Source organism: Odontomachus brunneus, unplaced genomic scaffold, assembly GCF_010583005.1.
Source record: "Odontomachus brunneus isolate Ranch 3 - 2012 unplaced genomic scaffold, Obru_v1 Obru_scaffold_048, whole genome shotgun sequence".
Lineage (NCBI taxonomy): Eukaryota > Metazoa > Arthropoda > Insecta > Hymenoptera > Formicidae > Odontomachus > Odontomachus brunneus.
In genome coordinates this window covers 650,481-669,778 of record NW_022639498.1, presented here as the reverse complement: position 1 = coordinate 669,778, position 19,298 = coordinate 650,481, and the positions used below count along the sequence as shown (strand labels likewise).

Sequence of the window (19,298 nt, the reverse complement as noted above, 5' to 3'; positions counted from 1 at the left end):
TGTGTGTGTGTGTGTGTGTGTGTGTGTGTGTGTGTGTGTGTGTGTGTGTGTGTGTGTGTGTGTGTGTGTGTGTGTGTATGATGTATGTATGTGTGTATGATGTATGTATGTATGTATGTACAGGGTGGGCCAAATGTATGGGTACACCCGAATAAATCTTCAAAACAGGATTTTTGGAAAAAGTGACCTGAATAAAAGTTGCTCGAGCCTAAAAGAACTATCTGCTGGTGACCTTGTATTTAACCTTGGCCCCAACTTTCAAGGTTATTCGGAGGTTAACTTTGCTTTCTAAATAGAAATATCTATTTTTTATTACGGAATTTTATTCTACGTAAAGAAACTAACAACTTTTATTTGAAAACATTTTTTATATGACCTCTATTTTCTAAAATATTTACGGAAATATCTACAAAATTATTAGATTTAATAATTTTTTACTCGAATTCTATTAACTTTACTGAAAAATAGCAAGAGATGGAAATTGTTTATTTTCTTCTCATAGAGCTCAGAATTTTTTCAGAATTTTTTAATTCTTACTACATTTTCTTATATTTTCTTAAAATACTAAAAAATTCTCAGACCTCTACGAGAAGAAAATAAACAATTTTTGTCTCTTACTATTTTTCGGTAAAGTTGATAGAATTCGAGTAAAAAATTATTGAATCTAATAATTTTTTAGATATTTCCGTAAATATCTTATAAAATAGAGATCGTATAAAAAATGTTTTCAAACAAAAGTTGTTTGTTTCTTTACTATTTTTACTTTTTTACTTTCTTTTTGTTTTTTAGAATAAAATTCCGTAATAAAAAATATATGTTTCTATTTAAAAAAGCAAAGTTGACTTCCGAATAACCTTGAAGATCTGGACCAAGGTTATATCCAAGGTCACCAGCAGATAGTTCTTTTAAGTCCAAGCAACTTTTGTTCAGGTCACTTTTTCCAAAAATCCTGTCCTGAAGATTTATTCGAGTGTATCCATACATTTGGCCTACTCTGTATATAAGCGTAATCTATCGTGCATAGCAAAAATCAAATAGTATCTGTGTTATTTACAGGGGAAGGACCGGCATACCTACATACAGCGATCTCTTACAATGTAATAAAATAGAAGATGCGGAAGTTTATCTAATAAATAAAATAAAAATGAAAGGGGCTCCTGAAATAAATGAAAGAGAAAAAAAAGGAGAAAGAAAAAAGGATGAAACTTATGAGATACATGAAACAGATAAAAAAGAAGATCACAATTATTCTATGAAACTAAATATGTATGTATGCGTTTAAATTATATTTAGTATAAATGATTACTGTTTGCATACGTGACGTTTAGCCGCGACAGTCTTTGATTTGTCAGTTATGATTAAATTAGTCCAATAAAACAAAATTAGCTGTGGGCAATAGCAACGTGGGCAAACAGGACGGTCCTATTTTAATATTAATGTATTATTTTGTAATGAAAATAAACCTTACTGTTTCTAGAAACCAACAAATTGGTAATGACAAAAATAATACATCGAAAATGTTATTGGAATTACTAATACGTTCTGAGGAAAAAAATAAGAAACTTCTTCAGACAAATAAGGATTTAATAGGAATAAATAAGCTGCTAAATATACAAATAAAAGAGCTGCAAATGAATGCAAGGAACAATTCAGTTATTACCCAAAAAAGGATATACAAAAGAAAGCCAAAAGCATTGTCATCAATGCTTTATGGAAAATTTTTACACCAGAGCAAATAAGAAATTTAGTGTCACCACATAATATCCATATTCAATGGTCATCGGAAGATATAATATCTGCTATTGCTTTGCATTAAGTCCGAAAACATATTTATATTTTAAGACTGTAAAAAAATTTCCATTACCTTTTACGACAACATTACATGAATGGATTGCATTTTTTAATGTGACACTTGGCCACATTACTTGATGTCATGAAAAAATCATGATTGACAATGAAAATAATTTATCTACTATAGAGAAATTAACAGACTTTACTTTTAATGAAATGTATATATCAAATAAATTAGATTTAGGAAAAAGAGAAAAAATTTATGAACCATGCAAAACATGTCAATTTAGTCGGCTTAAGGATTATTCAAACCCCAAAGCGCATACATGACATTTGCATTGCGATCATAGCACATTTCCCCTACTCTTTTCTATAGAGTCAATAATCGTCTCTCTTATCCTTCAATGTTTGGTTCGTTTTCATTTAGGTTCTCATCTTTTCATGCAGCAAATTTTTCGCTGCGAATGATTTGTAACGAATAATTCGCCGCGAAATAGCGAATAATTCGCCGCGAAATAGCAAATAATTCGCCGTGAATAGCTTATGAGCGTCATATGTTGCGTGTTAACAACATGGAGGAAAATTCAATTATTTATTTGATTACTTGGTATAACCAAATATTATTAAATTATATGCAAATAATAAATTATTATGAAAATATCCGAAAAAGGAAAGCAACTGCATTATGTCTATACTTTTATATAAGAGAAGAAAATATTCGAGAAAGAAACATTGAGTAACACCTATTTTTCAAAAGGTGTTAATTTAGGAATTAATATTCCTCTAAAAGATTAAAATGGATTATACCTGTAGAGTATTGTAATACCCAGATAGCCAAACCTGCGCGAACAGATTTCAAGCAAAGCTTGCCATCAACTTTTGATGGCAAATAGATAACAAATTTGATGCAGGATCTGTTATATCAAATCTTGCTGCCAAATTGCCGCCAGATATGCGGCAGAGCTTGTTGGATAATTGCTGCAGATTTGCAGAAAAAACCGCGCAGAGCTTGTAGCGATTTGACGGCAGATTGGCAGCAGAAACCGTGCAGACCTTGCTGCGCTGCAAGCTTTGCGCGGTTTTTGCTGCAAATTTGGCACCAATTGTCCGACAGCAAGATCTGACAGCAAAACCGTCGCCTAATGTAGACATAGATGGTTATGGTTTTGCTGTGGGTTTTTGATCAAATTTGCTGCCAATCTGCGCGCAGTCTGCGCTCAATTTGCTTACTGGGTATGCTTATTATTAGTGTCGGATGTGAACGGTACGCTCGTATAAATGAAAATGAAGAAGTAGTTTTAAAAATGTGTGAAGAAGATACATCTACTAATATATGTACATAAAATGAGTTAAAAATTAAATATCTCTAAGAACTCAGTACAACTCATTTTAAAATAAAACAGAATGTATACATATTTATCACTTCACCAAAGTTCTAAATTTATTACCGTAAGATTATGCACGCAGAATTAATTTTTGAACATGACTATTGGCACAAGTACCGGGTTTCATTAAAACAATTTTATTTACAAACGAATTTTGCTATACGCAGGAAGGTTATTATACACATAGTTCTCACACTTATATGAAAATCCACACGAATATCGTATCCAAAATTATCAACGCCATTTTAATTTCAATTTTGGACGGTATACAGAATAATTTAACAGTAAGTTTTCTGTTTATTGCTTGTATTGTAGTTTATTTAAAAAAAAATGATATAATATCTTTAACACATTCAATTACAGATTGGACTGTTTAAAATGCCTATAAGACTTGATGATACTATTTATAAAAATTTTGTAGATAATAATTTATCAGAATTGTTAAGGAATATTTCATTAAATATTCGACGACGACGCGTTTTCTAATAAAATTCTACTACATAATGCGGGATGTGTGCTACACTTTGAATAAAAAATTTTCGAGAAGATGGTCTTATAAGTTGATCAGTCACTCGATATGATACCTTTGGATTACTATTTATGCGATACTAAAAAACATATATACATAAATAGCCAATTAATAATCACGAGGAATTGTAAGGTAAAATTGTTGAAATAAAACCAAACATAATTATAAACGCCACAAGCAGTCTATTGCGACCCGCACTTTGAACATTTATTGTAAAAAAATATTTTAGTTTGTTATTTAATCTGTTAAACTGTTTTGTTGTTATTAAAATTCGTTAAATATGTTAACAGTGTTAATTTTTTAAAGTGTGTTAAATTAAGGTTTATTAAATACGTTTGAATTATAATTATTGTTTAAATTGATTTTTACTAAAACCATTGCAATTTGTATTTTGTTACGAACATTCCAAAATGTTCTAAAATACAAAATAAACAGTTATTAATTCTATTACAATTTATTTGTCTCGCACAGCGTAGACACCTTTATGGTAATGTTATGATGACTTTGACAGCTCAAGTTGAAATATGCAAATTTTTACTTGAATTATTTTTTATATGCTTTTAGTTTTTACATCTTTTATTTGTGAAAAAATGTATTAATATGCAATACATAGAGAAGCGAAAACATATTGCAAATTTATATGACAATAATATCATAAAAAGAGCGTTAATAGGAGTACTTTTTGCATTTGTCATTTTTCCATACCTGAGCGCGCGAAATCTCAGCCCTGCCATTCGTTAAATGTAATCGCTTCCCGTTTAAAAGCTATTATAGCCTCGACATTTTTGTATTAGAATTTTCTTCTTAAAATATTTTAAGTAATCTACCATTAAGAGCAATTCCGGTGGTTTCAGAACACTCTGTATAAGATTTGACTATAAATACTGGTTTATCTTTCGGTTATCTACATCCTTCTTGTACACTCGTGGTCTGAAAGATTTGTGCACCGATTTTTTTAGATTTCGGAACACGTCCCAACTTCAGGAGAGAGACAACCACTGCTTGACATACCAGCTCCGCCACTTATTGCGAGAGCAAAAGGATGGCATATATCGTATATGCTGTTACGTTCACGGTAGATAACTATATAGGGAAATGGGGAAATTTGGAAATATTAAAATCAATGGCTGCATTCAGCAGACTCAACAGTTGCACAACAGTTGAGTAATTTGTCAATGTAATTGGTCTAGATTTAGGGATCTAATAGCAAGAACCAATAATCGTTGATTGCTCACTGAGCGCTTTTTTTACTGAATGCGCCCAATGGCCGCGTTCAGTAGAACAAGTGATCAGTAAGCGCTCAGTGAGCTCTTGCATCTGATTGGAGTATAGTTGGAGATCTAAAAGAATATGCCAAATCATATACAAGAGCTCCCTGAGCGCTTACTGATCACTTGTTCTACTGAACGCGGCCATTGGCTGCATTCAGTAGACTCAACAGTTGCACAACAGTTGAGTAATTTGTCAATGTAATTGGTCTAGATTTAGGGATCTAATAGCAAGAACCAATAATCGTTGATTGCTCACTGAGCGCTTTTTCTACTGAATGCGCCCAATGACTTATAGCTCCTGCACACAGGACGTGGTAATGTTTGCCGCGCGGCGGAAATCCGAGCGACAGCCAATGAATATGTTGTTTTTCCGTAAGAGCTAGAAGGTTATTACAGAAAGCAGCATATTGAGTAGCTGTCGCGCGAACTTCTGCTGCGCGGCAAGCATTACCGCGTCCTGTGTGCAGGAGCCATTATGTGGACGGTCAACAGAATGATGACTCCGCTATTGGGTCACTCTGCTTTTCACCGAGTTTACCCTGGGTCTCCGGAGTCTGGCGAAACGATCGATGAATGGGCGCATTCAGTAGAAAAAGCGCTCAGGGAGCAATCAACGATTATTGGTTCTTGCTATTAGATCCCTAAATCTAGACCAATTACATTGACAAATTACTCAACTGTTGTGCAACTGTTGAGTCTACTGAATGCAGCCAATCTGGCGAGAAATCAGCGCTACTCGTTCTCCTTGCTCAGTCTCGAATGTTCCGGCGCTGCATGGAATGATGCGGCCCGCGATTCTGAATTTCGATTTCGTAATGTTCAAAAAATGGAGGATAGGCAAGAGTAATTGCTACACGTTCGGATTTTACGACTAATACATTCCAAATAATTACACGAGAATTACCAGAGAATAATTATGAGAAGTAAGCGCCTTCTCGACAAATGCGCGCGTTTTTATATGTCGCTTTGTCGCCGAGAGTCGTTTTCTGATTGGCTGATGGAGTTATGGAGATGGAAGAAATTCATTATCGGTATGATATCACCGCATCGATATCGCCGCGTCGGTCCTGATGGCTCCTGCACACAGGACGCGGTAATACTTGCCGCGCGGCGGAAGTACGCGCGACAGCCAATCAATATGCTGCTTCCCGTAATAACCTTCTAGCTTTTACGGAAAAACAACATATTGATTGGCTATCGCGCGGACTTCCGCCGCGCGGCAAGCATTACCGCGTCCTGTCTGCAGGAGCCATGACTGATGTTTGGATTTAGTTTTTATATTCCTGTTTATGTTAGCAGCGGGACTCCTTATCGCATTGCGCCGAGCGATTACGACTTCTCTTGTCTACGGTTGATCCATCGATTTTAAGACTCTCTAACGACACGCAGTATTCGGCATTATAATTTTAATTATAATATTTAACGCGTGCGAATATACATATATGCACGTACTTATGTCTAGTAACATAGGAATAAAATATCTAGTGATGTCTGAAATCAGACAAGTCGGCCTCCGATCTATATTAATATATTATTAGTGTTTTAAAATAAATCCGGATGTCATAATGGGTGTTTACGACAATTAGGGTGCGATTACATGAGCGTACGGAAACATGGAAATGCGTAAATGCGGAAAAGTAACTAGTAACTAAATGGGATCCGTGCGGTTTCGTTCTGCGCGTTTCGTTTTCCGCGGATTTTATACGGAAATACGGAACAAGCAAAAAGTATAAGATAGTGATACCATACTGTCACTCGAAATCAACCATCGTAAAGTCATCTGCAATCTTATTCGAGCATTTATTGGATTACGAACTACTCTCTGTTTTTCGATGTGAGATCCAACGATTGTCAGTAATTCATCGAACATTGTTGGTGACATCCGCAGATAGTTAAAATATTTTCGTTGTCAGACAATAGCATTTCAACGATTAAATTATCACTGGCTCCTTGTAACAATCTTCGTTGTTCAGAAAATATAGGTCTTACTCACATTCTGCGATTTCGTCTGTCTTCTAATTTTTTGTAACAATTGTAAATATAAAATAATTTTGTAACTTTTTTCAGCGTTATTTCCGTATACCTCTTTGGTTGCTTTCGTGCTTGTATTACCAGTGTGATCATAGCCATTAACATATAATTTAAATTATTTCCGTACGCTCATGTAATCGCACCCTTAGAGTTAGAGTTAGTTCCATTAGGGCCGAAAATTATGATAGGTACGACCATCTAGTTTGGTAGTTTATGACAACTTCTTCTAACACAATGGCTGCTTACGATATCGAGTGTAGAGCGAGTGAGAACTGGATCCGAGAGAATAGTACATATTCCCATCTGCAACTAATATATTCTATGGCTACTCTTGCTCTGCTCTGTTTTGTCTTTTATCCACAGGAACAATATGATTGTATAAGCACATCAAGGGCGAAGGCATCAATCATGAATCTTTTTACTTGAGAACTCTGGATTTTCTCAATTATTTAATATTTTTCCTTAGTATGAAACTATGAGAAGTGATTGTTTTTGCAGTACTTGAATGCGATCGTAAATCCTTTCCTCCAATGTAAACTTGTGAAAAGTGTACATTTCCATATTTTCAAGGTTAGATTTTTCACTTTTCACGAGTTCACATTAGATGAAAAGATTCATGACCAACCCTCTGGGCACAAAGATTGTCGCAATCGTTTCCGACAGTATCGTAGACGTAAGTCGGTGTCGGAAGTCAACGCACAAGGATTGACGTAGACGTATGCCACATCAATTGTGTTGTACGAGCAGTCATATTGTTCCTGTAGATAAAAGAACAGAGCAAAGCAAGAGTAGCCATAAAATATATTAGTTGTAGATGGAAATAGATACTACTTCCTCTCACTCGCTCTATACTCGATATCGTAAGCACCCAATAGGTTTGTTCGAGTTGCTTGTACTTTTCACACTTTTACACCTAATGCCCGTTGCACACTAGTGCACTCCAAACAACATAAATTTTCAAAAATACATTCTGAAGACGTTTTCAGAACGGAGGGACGTCATCAGAATATTCTTAGGACGTCCTTTGAAAGTGTGAATTATTTGAAAATAGCTAATATCCAATAAGTTTATTCACATTAATTGAATTTTTTACACTTTCACACTTAGTGCACATTAATTCTTTAGAGGTTCTAAAAATGGCGTCATCACTTTTCACTCTTGCTTGGGATCAAGTATAAAAAGTGTATCAAAATTGCAATTACACTCGTAACACGAACGGAACTTATGACGTCATTTTTAGAACCTCTAAAGAATTAATGTGCACTAAGTGTGAAAGTGTAAAAAGTTCAATTAATGCGAATAAACTTATTGGATATTAGCTATTTTCAGATAGCTTACATCTTCAAAGGACGTCCTATAAATATTCTGATGACATCCCTTCGTCCTAAAAGCGTCTTCAGAACCTATTTTGGAAAATTTGTATTGTATAAGGTGCACTAGTGTGCAACGGGCATTAGGTGTAGAAGTGTGAATAGTACAAGCAACTCGAACAAACCTAATGTCTTACCATAGGAACAAGCTGGAGTAAGAAGTAAAGAACGCGCATTCGACATCAGATAATAATTTCGTAAAATCTCAGAATTATATCCATATTTTTTTAGCGTATGGTAACATTGTATTTTATAATTTTTTATTGTATGTATTTGTAGATTTTGACTGTATGTATATATTTGTAGATTTTGACTGAATTTCGCAAAAATTTATACATACAAATGTACATCTACAAATATATACAGACAATAAAAAATAAAATACAATAAAATACAAACAATGTTATCACTAAAAAAATATAGATATAATCGTGAGATTTTACGAAATTATTACCTGATGTCAAATACGCATTCTTTACTTCTTACTTTAGCTTGTTTCTATGGTAATGGCTCCTGCACACAGGACGCGGTAATGCTTGCCGCGCGGCGGAAGTTCGCGCAACAGCCAATCAATGTGCTGCTTTCTGTAATAACCTTCTAGCTCTTACGGAAAAACAACATATTGATTGGCTGTCGCGCGGACTTCCGCCGCGCGGCAAACATTACCGCGTCCTGTGTGCAGAAGCCATAAGAAGTGTCATAAATTACAAAAGTACTAGATGGTCGTGCCTAACATAATTTTCAGCCCTAAAGGAACTAACTCTAACTATAGGGTGCGTTCAGATTCCTCATCCAGGTGCACCCTATTACTAGAAACACAATGAGTGCGTTCAGGAGATACAGCAGTTACACAACGGTTGAGTAATTAATCAACGTAATTGGTCTAAAGTTAGGGATCTAACAGTAAGGACCAGTAATCACTGACCGCTTACTGATCAGCTATGTTTTCTGAACGCAGCCTATAGGTTTATTTGCGTCGCATGCCCCAACGTGCTCCTACTCGCTTTAACGCACACTGATTGGCCACGTCATCACGCGGACCAATCAGAGTACGTTGGAGCGAGTAGGAGCACGTTGGAGCATGCGACGTGAACAAATCTTATAGTATATATTACATATATTATAGCACTTCTAGTAATAGAATACACCCGGGTGGGGAATCTGAACGCAGCCCTAATGGCTCTTGCACACAGGACGCGGGAATGCTTACCGCGCGGCGGAAGTCCGCGCGACAGTCAATGAATATGTTGTTTTTCCGTAAGAGCTAGAAGGTTATTACAAAAAGCAGCATATTGATTGGCTATCGTGCGAACTTCCACCGCGCGGCAAGCATTACCGCGTCCTGTGTGCAAGAGCCATAATTGTCGTAAACACCCACTGCCATCCTTCTGCATACGTTGAATGGTGTTGGGGGTACGCCTTTTGGTTACCTGAAGCCATATTGAGAGAGAGAGAGAGAGAGAGAGCCATCCTTCTGCTCTCGTAATAAATGGCGGCGCTGGAATGTCAAGCAGTGGTTGTCTCTCTCTTGAAGTTGGGACGCGTTCCAAGTTTCGGTTTAACCGTCGATACAATAAGACGTATCTGAACAAGTTCAGACCTGTGATTTTTGGAAGTTGTCTTGGAACCTGCCAAGGTCTTATTCACTCATACTTATCTTGCTAATCTAATTAATCACAAGAAATCTACATGAATCGGGAAGCTGGCGTAAGGGGATAATATTCCCAGAGCCATAAATTGAAGGAAGGAAAGGACGCGTTCCGAAATCTACAAAAAATTGGTGCACAAACCTTTTAAACCACGAGTATACACGTGGCAATAAATTGTTTTGCTACATTTACTTTTATTTGTCAAAATGAAACAAAAGAGGAAAAGGCGCGATGAAGATGATCATGAATACGATCCCGCTCCTAAACACCTGCAAGTAGGACATATAAAAAATCAAGAGAAACGTCTTATTGTTATATTAGAAAATGCACAATTAGAATCCGTTAAGGTGAGATTATATTTTCTCTAGTTTAATCGTTTATAGATTTGTATTACTTATCATTGATTATCTTTGTGTTTATAATTTCAACGTGATATCTATAAATGCATAAGTGGTAGGTTAGGTCAAGTTTGACAGGAAAAATAATAGATGCTTTGCGCTGCGCTGTCAATAGCTTTGTGTCTGTAGTAAGATTTTCTGTTCAACGACATTCACCCATTTATGCTTTTCCATGTTTACTAAGCGGTTTAGCTTAAAAATAATAAATATGTTAAAAAATGGCGACTGCTTAGTAAACATGAAAAATGATTGTGGACTGCTTATGTGATTCAACAAAGTTAGTTTGTGCGTATGCGTGCTGATAGAAACAGATCAATTTAATATTTATATTTTACAGAATGGAAACAGCTTTGAGTTGTTTAATTGCGATGATCATGCAGCTATTTCTAAGAAACTCAATCGTGATCCAGGCTCATGTAGACCGGATATTACACATCAGTGTCTGTTAATGTTAATGGACAGTCCATTAAATAGAGCAGGAATGTTGCAAGTATATGTACATACAGAAAAAAATGTTCTCATAGAAATTAATCCACAAACCAGGATACCGAGGACTTTCAAACGCTTTGCTGGACTAATCGGTACATATTGATATCTGTTTTTGTTTTTAACATTTTGTTTAATTGATACATTTATTATATTAACATTATTGAATTACAGTACAATTACTGCACAAATACAGTATTAGAGCAACTGAAGGATCAATAAAACTCCTGAAAGTGATTAAGAATCCTGTATATAATCACTTGCCAGTTGGTTGTCGCAAAATACTTATGTCATTTAATGCTAACAAAATACTTAATCCACGAGAACTTGTGCCTTCCGAAGAACCAATTGTTATTGTAGTTGGAGCTATGGCACATGGACAAGTAAATGATTATTATATGTGATTGCTACTATTGCATCAATAATCTCTTGTTTTTTTAATATTTTCATGTGCTGACTTTATTCTAGGTTAAAACTGATTATACAGAGGATACTATTTCAATCAGTAAATATCCTCTCTCTGCTGCTATCACTTGTAGCAAATTATGTACAGCATTTGAAGAAGTTTGGGGAATTGTATAATAAAAAAAACTGTAACCTGTTATATATGTAATATATATTTATTATTTGAAGTGTTTAATTGCGATGATCATGCAGCTATTTCTAAGAAACTCAATCGTAATCCAGACTCATGTAAACCAGGTATTACTCATCAATGTCTGTTAATGTTAATGGACTCCATTAAATAGAGCAGGAATGTTGCAAGTATATGTTCAGAGAAAAATGTTCTGATAGAAATTAATCCACGAACCAGAATACCGAGGACTTTCAAACGCTTCAGCTTTCAACTCAAATTGTGTGTATATATATATATATATATACACATACACATATATATACATATATATATACACATATATATATATAAATTATTATACTTAAATATGGATATATCCCACACAGCAGGAATGTCCCAAATACATCATAGGGATATCTTGAAGATATCACATCCCAAATATATCTTTAGGATGTCTCTATGATATATTTTAGACATCTCTGCTGTGTGGGATCATACTTCGTTAAGTGATAAAATACTTATGAAGAGCATTGTCAATATTTAAATACTAATATGTAATACTTTGCTAAGTGATGAAATACGTAAAGTACTGTCAAAGATTTAAAGTGGTAACCCAGACAGCACACAATATTAGTGATAAATATTTACAAATATTTATTTCGAATTATTTTTTTTAAATATTACATAAATATTTTATAAATATTTTATGTATATGCATAAAGAGAGAAAGGAAAAAGTAAGAAAATCTTTATCCAAAATATTATTAAAATATAGACTAAATATGTAAATATTTTATACAATATTTATAGTAAACAAAAAATTAATATTTTGTAAATAGTTCTATAAATATTACATATGAAAAAATATAATTATAATTTATTATAATTATTTATAATTATTAAATTAATAAAGAAATAAAAAAATCGAAATTTAAATTGGTAATGTATATACTAAAAAATTTTTTAAATAAAATAAATATATTTTATTACATATAATTTCTTAACTTAAAAAAATATATTTGTTAGATTTTAGAAAATATATAATAAATATAAAGTATTATTTTTTTAAATTTGTAAAATAAGCTGTAAAATTATGAATTTCTAAATAAAAAAAGTGATTTCTTTGATTTAAAATAATGTATACGTAAGAATAAGCAAATGATTTCTTTACAAAAAGAAAATTAGTTTTTTTAAATCTAAAAATTGTTTAAATAAATATTTGCTTGTTTTAAAAGTAAATAAAACACGAGTAAATCATTTTATAAATCTAAATAAATTATTTTCTAATATTAAAAGTATCTTTTTCGTGTTTCAAATTAAAGTTTCTTTTATTATCAGAAAACTATTTAAATTTACAAAATGATTTATTTGTATTTTATTTACTTTTAAAACAAGTACATATTTTTTAAATATACTTTTTACATACTTTTTAAATATACATTTTATATTTAAAAGGATATATTCTGTTCTTTTAAATAAATTATTTGTTTTCGTATATGGATATACTATATATACACAATATAAAGCATCTTTCAGTCAAAGTGACAGTAGTGCAGATAAGGTGAACGACTCAAGAACCAGAGGTCTCAGGTTCGAATCTCGGCAATGGTAAGCAAATTATCGAAGTACAATTTAATTTGAATTAAGTAGCGTGTAGAATAATATAAAGTGAAAACTAAGAACATTTATATTTTAAAAATTTAAAGAAGTTCAGAAAAGAGAAAAAGTATATAAATATATACATTTTAATAAATTTTTTTATAATATTTATGATCTATTGAAACTAAAGTCATAAAAATATTTATGAAATATTTTGGTAAATATTTATAAAATATTCAAGTAAATCCTATAAATATTTTGTAAACATTTCATAAATATTTTGTGCTGTTGTGTTTGTGTTTGTGTGTGTGTATGTGTGTGTGTATATATACAGGGTGTCATTTTAAATTACGCACTTAAATATCTCGTCAGGGGAGCCACCAATCCGAAAATAACCCTTACAAAAGTTGTTGGGTTCGGAGGAGGACATCGGATGGTGATTTTCAATTTCACTTTGATCTTGACCTTCAAGGTCATTTGAAGATCAAATCGAATTTTTAAATATAAACCCCTATTTTTTACCCTGGATTCGGAAAGAGCGCAAAATTTTACGTTTAGATGGGTACTTGAGGCTCTTCTTTGGAATGACCTTCAGAGGTTATTTCAAGGACAAAATATTTGTAATTACGCACCTGAATACATATCTTGTCGGGGAGCAAACAACCAAACCCTTACAAAAGTTGTTGGTTTTGGAGGGGGACATCGGATGGTGATTTTCAATTTCACTTTGATCTTGACCTTCAAGGTCATTTGAAGATCAAATCGAATTTTTAAATATAAACCCCTATTTTTTACCCTGGATTCGGAAAGAGCGCAAAATTTTACGTTTAGATGGGTACTTGAGGCTCTTCTTTGGAATGACCTTCAGAGGTTATTTCAAGGACAAAATATTTGTAATTACGCACCTGAATACATATCTTGTCGGGGAGCAAACAACCAAACCCTTACAAAAGTTGTTGGTTTTGGAGGGGGACATCGGATGGTGACCTTCAATTTCACCTTGACCTTGACCTTCAAGGTCATTTGAAGGTCAAATCGAATTTTTTAAATAGAAACTTTAAAGTTATGTTAAGAGTCGAAATGATCTTTAAAGATCATTTCAAGGTCGAACCGCTTACAAGTCTAGCATGACCTGAAAACCAAAATTGACCGTGGTTTGTTTTTTAAGATATTTGAATTAGTAGTCATTCGTATAAAATAAAATTGTTCACACCAGAGCCTGCGTTCAGTCATCGACATAATACATACATCGATGTCCAGGGCCCACGTTGATTGTGTTTCAACGAAGATTTGAATTTACATAGACGTTTAAATTTTGTAAAAACGGATTCATCACTGTGAGTTTAATACACAAGTTCTCATACCTTGAGTTTTCTTTTCCTAAACGTTATTAAGCCAATGAATATGTTGTTTTTCCGTAAGAGCTAGAAGATTATTACAGAAAGCAGCATATTGATTGACTGCCGCGCGGCAAGCATTACCGCGTTCTGTGTGCAAGAGCCATTAGGACTTCATTATAGTGAATACTTCACAACTTAATTCCTAGAACACTTTGAGAATTCATGAGGAATTAGGGCTAAGGCAGAGAACGAGACGTAAGCCTCGTAATCGTAGACGTAAAGTAAGACAAAGAAAAACATAAGCATAAGGCTAATAGCCTTTCATGATTTACGTTTACGTTTTTCTCTGCTTTATTTTACATCTACGACTATGACGCTTATGTCTCGTTCATCTGCCTTAGCCCTTACAAATGTTTTGTTTATAGTAATTACTTTTTGCGCCTATATTCAGTACATGCCAATGAGTGTATAATAATTAATTTACATATTTATATATAAATTGTTTAATTTATTGTTATTCGCAGTTATTTATATTTTGTGGAATTAATTATATAGTTTTATATAATAGGGCAAAGAGAGGGAATTGATGTTAAAATAACTTTTGATATATAAATTTTTCACCTGTGTCAATAATAAATATATTTATGAGAAGTATATTTTATCCTTAAGTTTGTATTCATGTTTCTAAAATCCATATATAATTCTAACAAACTCAATCGCATTATTTGAAAGCCATTTATTTTTGGATTTTGAATTACATATTTGAAAGTGCGCTTTACTTACATTTGAAGCTCAGTTAGAACAGTATATATAACAGTATAACAGTTATAACAGTTATAACAGTATAGTATCCAGCGAAAAATGATTCGTTGATTGACGTCAAAATGACATCAAATAGACGTTGAAATCGTCAAACCGACGTCAATTTGATATCATTTTGACGTCAATTAACGAATCATTTTTCACTAGGTATACAGGGTGTCCCGCGTAAGACGGGCCAAAAGAAAAATATAAGTAGAACACATTAAAGTGAACAAAAATTATATAGGCCATTTTTCAAACAACCACGTAAAATTTCGAGATATTAATTAAAATAGTTGAGCATATCAGAGCAAGGCGACACAACAGGCGGGACATACGGCTCGCCGCGGCCGGCGAAAAAAATGGATGATTGCTCGCAGGCCTATCTTATAGGCCAGAGAGGTAGGCTGTTTGGCATACTGAAATGAGTAGCTCCGTGTGTGCGTCCGTGTACGTGTGTGTTCTTCCATTTTCTTCGCCGACCGCTGCGAGCCGTATGTCCCGCCTGTCGCATCGCGCGTTCTAATTTGTCCAACTATTTTAATTAATATCTCGAAATTTTACGTGTTTGTTTGAAAAATGACCTATACAATTTTTGTTCACTTTTATGTGTTCTACTTATATTTTTTTGGTCCGTCTTACGTGGGACACCCTGTATAGATGTCACAAACATGAAGTCTTAAATAGCTCAGTGGAAAGAGCGGTTGTCAGGCAAGGAGAAGACCCGAGTTCGATCCCAGCCGAGGCTGGTGTTTTTCATCTCATATTGCATTAAAAGTGGACATCTACAGATACACACAAGAGCAGCACTCCCGGCCAAAGTTTCTGATCTTTTCTTTCATGTGGATACAATAAAATTTATTAAATCCGAAGAAATCTTTTTGAGTTGAAGTAATTCTATATGAATACTTTAAGAAGTTCTGAGGAATTCCAGTCATGGTACATGTAACTTCCTAAATCATTCTTATAGTATTCCCTTATAGAAATATCATACTAAGAATCATTGATAATTACTTATTTTCAGTATTAAAAATACTGGATAATAAGTAATTATCAATGATTCTTAGTATGATATTTCTATAAGGATTCTTCCACAAATTCCTAAAGAAGTACGATTCAGGAAAGGAGAAAACTTTAGGAACACTTAAAGAATTCATCATGCTATCTGGATATAAGACCAAATACAATACGTATTATAATAATTCAATTTCGATTCATAAAACATTCAAATAATCCCTAAATGCAATATTCCTTTTTTACAGAAAACAAACATGTCAATTCCAAAACAATATTTATTTGAAGTAAACTGTTATTAACCATTTACTGATATTTACCATTGCACATGATATTTTATTACACTTCTATCACATGTTATTTTTCTTATTTTTTAATTTTAGGTTATATCAGCCCACGTCTATTACGCATCTGCGACAAAACTTTCCCGCAGATTCCGCTAAAAACTGCTGACAAACTGGGGAGCGTCCCGATTGCCTATAGCACGATTGCACACAAACCAATCGATGATAAGAATTATCTAGTGAATTACCAGATCGAACCAATCATTACAATTTGTGGTCAATCGTACTGTCGGCAATCGGGACCCTCCCGACAAACTGTTGAAAAACGCGGAACGCTCGTGATTGGTTCCGCTCTTGTTCCGCGCTCCGCTATTCCGCTGCATGAGTTTGCATTCTTAGAAAGAGAGAGAAATATATATTTCCGCACTGTGGTTCTGAGGCTGGACTTCTCTCTCATTTAATTTTTTCGTTTTGTGACCACGGTAGCGTTTGGTTAGTTTGGTCCACTTAACGCTCGCAACGCCGTGAGCGTCATTCTATCTTTGTGCTCGAGGGTTAAGTGAACCAAACTAACCAACCAAACGCTACCGTGATCACGAAACGAAAAAATATAATTGCCTTTAGCAATATAGTAGTATTACATATATGGAGATTTGTCACCGTTCGCCATAATTTATGTCAGTAATTTATTTCCATATTAGTTTTTCAACAGCATTATTGTTAGACGTGATTTGTAACTTTATGGTAATTATGACTACGATGATCCGTCGCGCATCTGATCCGCTTCGCTCGGAGTGCGTTTAACGATTGCTGGACACAATATTTCTCTGCATATCGTAATCAAGGTAAGTTCTGTTTATATTATCGCTCGTGACCAAACTAGCTTGATAATCAATCGTTATCTAGAGTAAACTATCATAGAATACAGTGTTCTTTTTCTGCAATAAAAATGTTAGGTTAGGTTAAAACAAACTGATGAAAACGATTTCTTCGATAAACTCCTAATATACATATTTAATGCATAATGTATTTACATTATAAATAACTTTCATGTAAATAATACGGCGAATGAAACATTCCATTCTTTTGTAAGTATTACTCCCACATCTGTCCTCTTTAGCTAAGCTAGATTACATATTTTACCTTTGACTCTTTAGGGAATCGATTATGAATATTTTCCTCTAGTATAATTTTATGAAAAGTGAAAATTTTTTAACGTAGAATCATATGAGAATTATATGAAAATATTTACTTTTCATAAGTTCATATTCTAGAGCAGATTTACAATCATGTCAGACACATGAATTTTTTACCTTTAAGCACCTGTTCTACTACTATAGATATATGGTCTATCAAGATATATATATATATATATATATATATATATATATATATTTGTTTAAATACAAATAATAATATATATTTGTTATATATAATATTAACTATATATATTACAAAATTAATATATCTTTGGCTAGTAATGTATAGCTTTAAAATTATATTTGTAGACTACATATCTAATGATATAAAAGACTACCCAGCCAGAAATGATTCGTTGATCGATGTTGAACAACATTGTTTCGACATCAATTAACAAATCATTTCTGGCTGGGTAATAAAGAAAAAGACATTCATACTAAAAATAAAATAAATATACAGGATGTGTGAGTGCTGGAATACTTTTGTATAAGTAGAACTTGCTAAGGATGTATTATCTATATAGTCACTGCAAAAGTAACTAAAAATTAGAAATGTACTATTTCAATTTTTTTAAATATGATATGAATACATATACACATACAATACAGTTGAACAGCAAGATATTTTTACTTTAACATTATATTTTTATAATTTATTTACCTTATATTATTTTTGACATTCAAAATTTAGTTTTTTACAATGAAACTTTGCACACATAATTTTGAATGCATAGGGAATGCGTTTGAGGAACATGCTACCAAAGTTACTGCATTTTTGTATCTTTTTGCTCCTTAGATATACAACAAAGACAGAATGATACAGTAGCAATAAATATTGCTAACAGCGAGCTCTCTGAATGTTCTTAAAGTACACGCATACAAAAATTGAGATTTTTATTTTTTCATTTATCTTTTACTTTATGAAAGATAGCAACATCAGAAATATATGATATATTTCTCCAACAGTGTAATTTAAGATATTCTCAATAGTAAATAGTAGAATGACATCAAATGACACATATTGATACATTAATGTTAGAAACATTAATGTGTCATTAAAACATTTGATGTCATTATGTTTGTTGGGCTTATACTTAAAGATGGACTAACTGTTAATCTAGATTCTAAATCAATATCAAATTGATGTTTGTAATTATTTTGAGATATAATGGATTAACTTCTCATTTTTCCAAAATATTTTCATTTTTTTTTAAACATGGGCAATATATCTTTAAACCAAGGATATGTTCTAAAATGCCATTGTCAGTGCTGGCAGAAAATCTGTAGTATACGTGATATGAATTATATACTGTCATCACTGACAGTAAATATTGGAACGCAGCCCAAATAGAAAAATTCTCTACTGTTTTGCAAACTATCTTGGTTATCACCGAGATATGAACCTTCACATAGCACATATCTTTTTGATCTGATACTTGAGACATTTTTTGTCCTTGCTTATTTAAATTCCATAAAAGTGCTAATAAACATCTACGAAAAATTATAAATATGTTTTTAATCTGTAGGGTAAAGAGAGAGAGAGAGAGAGAGAGAGAGAGAGAGAGAGAGAGAGAG

General features: G+C 33.1%; 3 protein-coding genes across 6 annotated transcripts in view; all 3 read left to right on the top strand.

Annotated features, from left to right (window-relative positions):
• The window catches only part of LOC116845012, a 3,354-nt gene extending 894 nt beyond the window's left edge, over positions 1-2,460 (top strand). The window contains exons 3-4 of the mRNA XM_032817241.1: positions 1,057-1,266; positions 1,478-2,460. Of these exons, the coding sequence (XP_032673132.1) occupies positions 1,057-1,266; positions 1,478-1,739 (472 nt within the window). The 3' untranslated portion in view covers positions 1,740-2,460. The remainder of the gene's footprint in view (positions 1-1,056; positions 1,267-1,477) is intronic.
• Positions 2,461-9,855: 7,395 nt separating this feature from the next.
• On the top strand, positions 9,856-11,514 carry LOC116845013 (ribosomal RNA small subunit methyltransferase NEP1). Its single transcript, XM_032817242.1, has 4 exons — positions 9,856-10,373; positions 10,762-11,005; positions 11,085-11,293; positions 11,379-11,514. The coding sequence occupies exons 1-4, from the start codon at positions 10,233-10,235 to the stop codon at positions 11,490-11,492; spliced, it is 708 nt and encodes a 235-aa protein (XP_032673133.1). The 5' UTR covers positions 9,856-10,232; the 3' UTR covers positions 11,493-11,514.
• Positions 11,515-16,872: 5,358 nt separating this feature from the next.
• The window catches only part of LOC116844919 (KAT8 regulatory NSL complex subunit 2), an 11,199-nt gene continuing 8,773 nt past the window's right edge, over positions 16,873-19,298 (top strand). For 2 of the 4 annotated variants that reach the window (XM_032817062.1, XM_032817059.1), the window contains exon 1: positions 17,038-17,369. The gene's annotated coding sequence lies outside the window, so the exon portion shown is untranslated. Of the gene's footprint in view, positions 17,017-17,037; positions 17,370-19,298 lie in introns of those variants that run through there. The other 2 variants (XM_032817061.1, XM_032817060.1) reach the window with 2 other exon arrangements.

Bases quoted from the DNA above. Each gene is read 5' to 3' on its own strand.
- LOC116845013 (XM_032817242.1), top strand. From the start codon at position 10,233: ATGAAACAAAAGAGGAAAAGGCGCGATGAAGATGATCATGAATACGAT. The intron at 11,006-11,084 runs GTACATATTGAT...ATTGAATTACAG, and splicing joins ACGCTTTGCTGGACTAATCG to TACAATTACTGCACAAATAC. The intron at 11,294-11,378 runs GTAAATGATTAT...ACTTTATTCTAG, and splicing joins GAGCTATGGCACATGGACAA to GTTAAAACTGATTATACAGA.